Source organism: Rana temporaria, chromosome 4, assembly GCF_905171775.1.
Source record: "Rana temporaria chromosome 4, aRanTem1.1, whole genome shotgun sequence".
Taxonomy (NCBI): Eukaryota; Metazoa; Chordata; class Amphibia; order Anura; family Ranidae; genus Rana; species Rana temporaria.
In genome coordinates, this window is record NC_053492.1 from 421,414,133 (window position 1) to 421,423,034 (window position 8,902).

Sequence of the window (8,902 nt, forward strand, 5' to 3'; positions counted from 1 at the left end):
GTCTCTCAGAAGCGACCCACTGGTGCCTGGTGAACATCGCAGCCGCCGTGCACGAGAATCGACTCCTTTGTCACGCCCCCCCAAGTGGTCTTAAAGTGGCTGACGTATACCCAGGCGAGCAAACCTGCCGCAGTATACCCGCGTGGTTAAGAATTAATGGCACCACAAGTGTGATATGCATTTTGCCACGTTTTTCACGTAGAGTGACAAATTTCTATGGGCTGGTTTAGGACCAACAACTGTATTACCCCAAAAACTGAACAGTGCCTATCATTCAGTCCATTCAGTCAGTTCCTCTGACTTGCACGGCTTGGAAGAAATCATCTATTAATCATTTATTTACTTATTCTGTGAGATGTGTGATATTAACAGACCTTTTCTCTTTTTTTACAGATTTATTGCTGCTGAACTTCTCTGCGCTCTGCAATATCTGCACGGACGTGGTATCATTCATAGGTAAGTGTTTCCATCATGATTTTACATCCATATTCACCATTTCTTATTAAAAGACAACACCACCCAACACTGGTACTCTAGTTGTGGATGGGTGTACAAGGGTTAAATTGCCCTCTGCCAGTTCTGTCCCCTGCTGCTGAAGCTTTTGTGCATCTACTCAGGCCCGTCGCTACAGGACAGGCAAAACAAACAATTGCTTGGGGCCCCGAGCTGGCCTGGGGCCCCCAACTTCCCCTTTTCAGGCTGTAGCGTGGCCGAGCTCCTCTTCTTTCCTCCTGTCAGTCCGACCGAGTACAGGAGATTCAGTGTCCTGTTCCCGGCCGGACTGACAGGAAGTGCACACTGAGTGCTTACTTCCGTTCAGTCCGGCCGGGAACAGGAAACTGAATCTCCTGTAGCGCAGGGACCCAGCCGGTGTTCTGCCGAATAAGTTCTGCCCGGGGGATAAGGACCCCCCTTGTACTGCGCATGCGCGACGCAGAGTCCCCCGAAAATATGGCAGGACACCTGACTGACAGGAGGAAGAGGAGCTCGGCCACGCTACAGTTAAGAAGGGGAGGTGAGAATAGAACAAAATATGGGGGGGGGGGGGGGGGGGGGAGTAAAAAGAATGTGAGAATGACCACGGTGATAATGGATCACCAACTCATAATAAATTAATGTGACATATATATACTGTATACGCCGATTCACAAACGTACGTGCGCCCGGCGGTTGTTTTTTACGTTGTTTGCGTGCGTCGGTTTCATCGTAAGGCTGCTCCTGCTATTAGGAGGCGCAGCCAATGGTAAGTATGGACGTCGTTCCCGCGTCGCGATTTTCAAATTTTACGACGTTTGCGTAAGTCTTTCGTGAATGGCGCTGGACGCCATTTACGTTCACGTCGAAGCCAATGACATCCTTGCGAGGTCATTTACCGCAATGCACGTCGGGAAAATTTAGGGACGGCGTATGCGCAGTACATTCGGGATCATTTGAATTACGCGCGCTTACGCAACGCCGCCGCAAATTACGGAGCAAGTGCTTCGTGAATACAGCGTAGCTCCTGTAATTTACGGCGGCGTAGCGTAAAGACGAGACGCTGCGCCGCCGTATCAGTGCGCGCCCCTACCTGAATCTGGGCCAATGTGTCTATAACTATATTATTACATGTGGATAGAAACACTCCCCAGGTTGTCTCATTCTAATGCGTATCGCCCCCTAGTGGGACTTAAACATGCCCCACTAGAAGGGCAAAATGTGACAGAGGAAGACAGCCTATGGAGTTTTTCTGCTCCCTTGCTTTCAATAAAGATTTTAAAGTATTGCAGAATGACAGACTGGGACTTGACATGGTTTATTCAACTGCAATAAGCTGGGAACTGAGCTCATGAGGTTCATGCTGCGATTCATAAAGTGGTGCAGAAAGTTAGTAGGTGATCTAACCCGTTGGCACCCATTTAATACTGACCTATTAGGTTTTAAAAATTTGACTAGGCCATCAAGGCCCGAACAAATTCTATACTATATGCCTTCACAGTTTACTGTATTACAATGTTGTGTAATATGTGCAGCAACTTTTTTTTTTATGTTCTTAATTAATAAAATAAAAATGTATTGATCTGTAAATATAATCCTCTCTTTTCTTTTACAGAGACTTGAAACCCGACAACATACTGCTTGACGGCACCGGCCATGTAAAACTCGCAGACTTTGGCCTTTCTATAGTTGGTGTGTTTGGATCCAAGAAAGTGTATAGTAATGCCGGTACTAAACACTATATGGCCCCAGAGGTAAGTATCTACCACCCTTCATTTGCCCTTTTAACACTTCAATCTTTATATTATTATGTTTATGATTTTATGACAAGAAGCCTAAAAAAAAAGACAGGGACCACACCGTGACCTGTAATTTCTATCAACTATTTATTACCTATTATTACTGCTCTGTGTATCATGTGCTTTATTTTAATGTTACCCTTACTCTTTGTTTTATCAGATTCACGATAGAAACCCCTACGATGCTACGGTCGACTATTATTCACTTGGTGTTATCCTGTTTGAAATGGCCACAGGAGCAGAAGCAGAATCGGCCAAATGCAGGAACTCACTCTATCCAAACAACATTGACCCTGACCTTCGAGATGTCATTGAGCGAGTAAGTATAGATAGTCGAGAATTAGAATTATCCAAGAGCTATAGGTCCTGAGCATTGTTTATGTAAAAAGGCTCTTCTGCATTGAAGAGGGAAGCTTGCAGAAAGTTCTCTAGCATGTAGTACATTACCAGATCCTGTATATCGGCCATAGGCGTGCACAGCCTATTGCATTAGGGTGTGCACCCCAAAACTCAAACACACAAATGCGCGCGTATATATATATATATATATATATATATATATATACACACACACACACACACACACTGTATATACACAAACACTCACACATATGTACATAAAACCACCCATTTATGTGCCTGCCTGACCCAAGTGCCTTCGCTCACATTTTTATTAAAAAATAATAAATGCATAGATTTTTGCTAGGGCATTTATTCTTTTTTTAAACTGGAGACTGCAAAGTATTGCGCCCGCAATCAGCAGAGTGCGGGTGAAGTGTCAGGCTCCTGCAGACACTGCCTACAGTTCTATTGCCCATAGAACTGTATGGCTGTCATTGCAGAGCTGTAGGCAGGTGTGCTGATCAGTGTGCCGGCTGCCATGTTGGATTGAACTTGTAGTTTATACATTCACAGATTCCTATGACTAAGTCTGGATTCACACCTATGGCATTTTTTGCGCTTTTTGCATTTTGAAGATTTGAACTACAGTCCATTTAACATGGTTTCGTATAGAATACGTTCTGTAGTGTAAAATCTCATAGGGACCAATGTATGTCCCTTTTTCATCCGTACACGTGTGAAAGGGCCCCAAGGCTGGACTTTTTTACTGTCCTGGAGTTGGGCTGTATTATTATGATAAGAGTTTTTGATAGGTTAGGAATTCCTGGGACTTCTGAGCTGCTCCATAGATGTATTCCATATACACACACATTATAAGTTATTAAAAAACATTTTTTAACAGGATATAATGTGTATGTGGAATACATTTGTGTAACACATTGGAAGTCCCAGAAATTTCTAACCTGTTCAAGAATTGTACTTTCTCTGTTAGTAAACCTGCAAAGTACAGAGCAGGTTTACAGCACAGAATTGTATAGTGGAAAAGGCAGAGGAGGTCAGTACTCACAGGTAAAAGACTGCTATCTGTCCTCAGATCTTCTTCATCATCCCCAGGAGAGCTGTGCTGTGTGCTGGACAGGAGGAAAGAGATCGTGGGTGCACTCTGTGTGTGATGATCTCTTCCTCTTCCTGCTCCTCCCACCTGTACTGGAGCTGTGAAAGGCACTGAAAGCCCCTGCAGTGTCATATTCTGCTCCCTATTGCAGAATGCTGCGGAAGTCATGTGGCGGCAAACTGCGCATGCGCAATGCGTTCCAACGGCAATTGCGATGCGTTCCAGGGGATTTACGACACTACCCTTCAGTGAACCCATCACAATTTGTCACGGAACGGAAGTGACGAGGAACCATACACAGAGCGGGCGGGGAGAGAAAGAGACATACAGATCTAATGAGAACCATACACAGAGCGACAGAGCGGGGGCGGGAGAGAAAGAGACATACACATCTAATGAGAACCATATGTCTCTCTCCCCGTATGTCTCTCTGTCTGTTCCCGCTCCGTCTATGGCAATACGTCACTTCCGTGACAAATTGTGATGGGTTTGTGATGGGTTCACTGCTTCCCGCTCTGTGTATAGTAATACGTCTACCTCACTTCCGTGACAAATTGTGATGGGTTCACTGAAGGGTAGTGTCGTGAATCCCCTGGAACGCATTGCATTTGCCGTTGGAACGCATTGCGCATGCGCAGTTCGCCGCCACGTGACTTTCGCAGCATTCTGCAATAGGGAGCAAACTGTGACACTACACCCCAACTGACTCAGCCAGATGGCAGATAGGAACCCGAGGAGAGAGACAGTTTTCCCCCAAATGCTGCATCAGAGAGGAGATCGTAAAGCTGTCTTCTGGCACACAGGGCATAGGATGGTGAGTAACTCCTGTGAGGACTGCAGCCACAGCTGTGAAGTGAGCAGTCAGGAGTTTTCCGGTGCTCTCTGAAGTTCACGTGCTTCATCTCTGACAGCTGGCGGCGGAGTGATATTCAGCTGACAGGGATGATATAGCCGGAACTACAGAGTCAGCATCGGAAAATGCGGCTGACTGGCTGATTATTCCGCAGCCAGTGGCTGCAGTTCCCACAGGAGTTACACATCCTCCATGACAAATAGTCCCACTTTCAGCTACCAGAGGTGAGAGAAAAATAAATCTCACACATTTTGCCAGCAAAAAAAGCCCTGCGGTGTGTTGGGTGTGCCTGGGAATTAGGGTGTGCCCAGGCACATCCGGCACACCCCGTGCGCAAGCCTATGATGTCGGCTACCTGGTCCCCCACTGTGCTCTGTGATTCCTTTCACCAGCCCCCACATCATTACTATTTGCTATAGTGCTGTAGGGGTTCGAGTCAGGAAGCACAGACGGGGTATCTGACTTCTGGAAGTGTTGAATACAGATTTTATGGCAGGATATTCACCACACAGGAGGTCAGCATTACATCTGAACTACCCATGTGACATCCTGAAAGCATGAGCTGTTGGAGGAACTCCTAGACCGGTTCAGGAATGCTACCTTAGATCCTTCCAGAAGACATATCTTAATTTAAAACGACACTAAGAAATTAAAATATGACATTTTGAGTTTTCTTTTTTTTTTTTTAAATGGCCGAAACTAAACTCATTTTCTATTAGTGACAATCTACTGTATTCTAAATATATCTTTTTCATTACAGCTTCTTGAAGAAAATCCAAAAGTTCGCGGGACGGCAGTGGAAAGACTGCGAGAACACTCCTTCTTCAGATCAATTGAGTGGAAGAAGCTGGAGGAAGGAAAGGTTACCCCACCATTGTGGATGCCAGATGTAAGTTCATTGGAAGTGCAATTAATATTATGTGTGCACATACAAGGAGATCATTTCACTGCTATTTATTATTATAAAATATCATTATAAGTTCATAGAAGAACCAAAATGTCAGTTATAATTAGGGTTGTCCCGATACCACTTTTTTAGGACCGAGTACAAGTACCGATACTTTTTTTCAAGTACTCGCCAATACCGAATACCGATACTTTTTTTTAAATATGTCCCCAAATACAGCCATGTCCCCCCCCCCCCCCATATGCAGCCATGTCCCCCCCACAGATGCCGCCATGTCCCTCCACAGATGCCGCCATGTCCCCCCACAGATGCAGCCATGTCCCCCCACATGCAGCCATGTCCCCCCATATATGTAGCCATGTCCCCACACATATGCAGCCATGTCCCCACACATATGCAGCCATGTCCCCACACATATGCAGCCATGTCCCCCCACATATGCAGCCATGTCCCCCCACAGATGCCGCCATGTCCCCCCACAGATGCCGCCATGTCCCCCCACAGATGCCGCCATGTCCCCACACAGATGCTGCCATGTCCCCCCACAGATGCCGCCATGTCCCCACACATGCAGCCATGTCCCTCCATATATGCAGCCATGTCCCTCCATATAAGCAGCCATGTCCCCCATATAAGCAGCCATGTCCCCCCATAAGCAGCCATGTCCCCCCATATAAGCAGCCATGTCCCCCCATAAGCAGCCACGTCCCCCCATATAAGCAGCCATGTCCCCCCATATAAGCAGCCATGTGCCCCCATAAGCAGCCATGTCCCCCCATTTAAGCAGCCATGTCCCCCCATAAGCAGCCATGTCCCCCCCCCCCTTACCTGCATGCTGCCGCGCCGCTAATACGAGCGGGGAACATTACGCTTTCATTTGAATAGCTGTAATGATTCGCGCCGCACTGCGTATAGACACTCCCCCTTGCTCGGGATTGGACAGATCACCCGAGCAAGGGGGAGTGTCTATACACGGCGCGGCGGGAACATTACAGCTATTCAAATGAAAGCTGTAATGTTCCCCGCTAGTATTAACCAGGCGGCCAGCGGGATGCGGTGTAGCGGTAGCGACGGCAGCGGGGGGGTGGGGGGGTTGAGTATTCTATTTAGGCATCGGCGGTATTTGCGGGAGTACAAGTACTCCCGCAAATACTCGGTATCGGGACAACCCTAGTTATAATGGTAACATTAGGTAGTGTAGTGTTACATATGAAAATGCATCTCCTGGTTGGTATGTCCTGTATTGAATGATGGGTCTGATTTATGTATTTTCTTGTTGCAGTGCCAAGAAAAAGACACAAATGACACAAATGAGCAAATAGAAGTGAAGAAACTGATTCACCACAGAAGAAAGAAACAGAGGAGAATTGCAAATGCAAAACAGAGATTGTTTGATGGCTTCAGCTTCATAAGCAGGAAATGGAAAAAAGATGCTGAACAGGAAATGAAAGAATGAAGACGGCTGACTTTTGAGAAACACTCACTAGTCAAGAGTCCTGTACTGTCTTCAGCCAGGCCAGTCCTTTGCTGGTCTTCGGATCCCGGCATTACCATCTAGACTTAGGGAGCCTGTATAGGGCAGGTTAGGGTGTTATAGGGGCAAATTGGGGTGGTATAGGGCAGGTTAGTGTGATATAGGGCAAATTGGGGTGGTATGGGGCAGGTTATGGTCATATAGGGCAGATTGGTTTGTTATAGGGCAGGTTAGGGTAATATAGGGCAGTTTGGGGTGGTATAGGGCAGGTTAGGGTGCTTTAGGGCATCTATGTGGTGGTATAGGTCAGACTAGGGTGGTATAGGGCAGATAGGGGTGATATGGGGCAGGATAGGGTTATATAGGTCAGTTTGGGGTAGTATAGGGCAGGTTGGGTTGGTATAGAGCAGGTTAGGGATGTATAGGGCATATTGGGGTGGTATAGGCCAGGTTAGGGTGGTATAGGGCAGGTTGGGGTGGTATAGGGCAGGTTGGGGTAATATAGGGCAGTTTGGGGTGGTATAGGACAGGTGAGGGTGCTTTAGGGCAGATTGGGGTGGTAAAGGGCAGATTTGGTGGTATGGGGCAGGTGGGTAATGTAGGGTAGTTTGGGGTGGTATAGGGTAGGTTAGGATGATATAGGGCAGATTGGGGTGGTATAGGGCAGGTGAGGGTGCTTTAAGGAAGATTGGGGTGGTATAGGGTAGGTTGGGGTGGTATAGAGCAGTTTGGGGTGGTATGGGGCAGGTTAGGGTAATATAGGGCAGTTTGGGGTGGTATAGGGCAGGTTAGGGTGCTTTAAGGTATATATGTGGCGGTATAGGGCAGACTAGGGTGGTATAGGGAAGATTGGGGTGGTATAGGCCAGGTTAGGGTGGTATAGGGCAGGTTGGGGTGGTATAGGGCGGGTTGGGGTGGTATAGGGTAGGTTAGGATGATATAGGGCAGATTGGGGTGGTATAGGGCAGGTGAGGGTGCTTTAGGGAAGATTGGGGTGGTATAGGGTAGGTTGGGGTGGTATAGAGCAGTTTGGGGTGGTATGGGGCAGGTTAGGGTAATATAGGGCAGTTTGGGGTGGTATAGGGCAGGTTAGGGTGCTTTAAGGTATATATGTGGCGGTATAGGACAGACTAGGGTGGTATAGGGCAGATTGGGGTGATATAGGCCAGGTTAGGGTGGTATAGGGCAGGTTGGGGTGGTATAGGGCAGGTTGGGGTAATATAGGGCAGTTTGGGGTGGTATAGGGTAGGTTAGGATGATATAGGGCAGATTGGGGTGGTATAGGGCAGGTGAGGGTGCTTTAGGGAAGATTGGGGTGGTATAGGGTAGGTTGGGGTGGTATAGAGCAGTTTGGGGTGGTATGGGGCAGGTGAGGGTAATATAGGGCAGTTTGGGGTGGTATAGGGCAGGTTAGGGTGCTTTAAGGTATATATGTGGTGGTATAGGGCAGATTGGGGTGGTATAGGCCAGGTTAGGGTGGTATAGGGCAGGTTGGGGTGGTATAGGGCAGGTTGGGGTAATATAGGGCAGTTTGGGGTAATATAGGGCAGTTTGGGGTGGTATAGGGCAGGTGAGGGTGCTTTAGGGCAGATTGGGGTGGTAAAGGGCAGATTTGGTGGTATGGGGCAGGTTAGGGTAATATAGGGCAGATTGGGGTGGTATAGGGCAGGTTAGGGTGCTTTAAGGTATATATGTGGCGGTATAGGGCAGACTAGGGTGGTATAGGGAAGATCGGGGTGGTATAGGCCAGGTTAGGGTGGTATAGGGCAGGTTGGGGTGGTATAGGGCGGGTTGGGGTGGTATAGGGTAGGTTAGGATGATATAGGGCAGATTGGGGTGGTATAGGGCAGGTGAGGGTGCTTTAGGGAAGATTGGGGTGGTATAGGGTAGGTTGGGGTGGTATAGAGCAGTTTGGGGTGGTATGGGGCAGGTTAGGGTA

At 47.7% G+C, this 8,902-nt stretch overlaps 1 protein-coding gene across 1 annotated transcript; it reads left to right on the top strand.

Moving 5' to 3' along the window:
* The first annotated feature begins 244 nt into the window (after positions 1-244).
* Positions 245-7,445, top strand: LOC120937833 (protein kinase C delta type-like). The gene is made up of 5 exons (XM_040351341.1): positions 245-456; positions 2,090-2,228; positions 2,434-2,592; positions 5,343-5,471; positions 6,772-7,445. The coding sequence occupies exons 1-5, from the start codon at positions 356-358 to the stop codon at positions 6,943-6,945; spliced, it is 702 nt and encodes a 233-aa protein (XP_040207275.1). The 5' UTR covers positions 245-355; the 3' UTR covers positions 6,946-7,445.
* Positions 7,446-8,902: the final 1,457 nt, after the last annotated feature.

Coding starts and splice junctions, on each gene's coding strand:
- LOC120937833 (XM_040351341.1), top strand. CDS start 356: ATGTGTGATATTAACAGACCTTTTCTCTTTTTTTACAGATTTATTGCT. Junction 2,229..2,433: donor AACACTATATGGCCCCAGAG/GTAAGTATCTAC, acceptor TTGTTTTATCAG/ATTCACGATAGAAACCCCTA. Junction 2,593..5,342: donor TTCGAGATGTCATTGAGCGA/GTAAGTATAGAT, acceptor TTTTCATTACAG/CTTCTTGAAGAAAATCCAAA.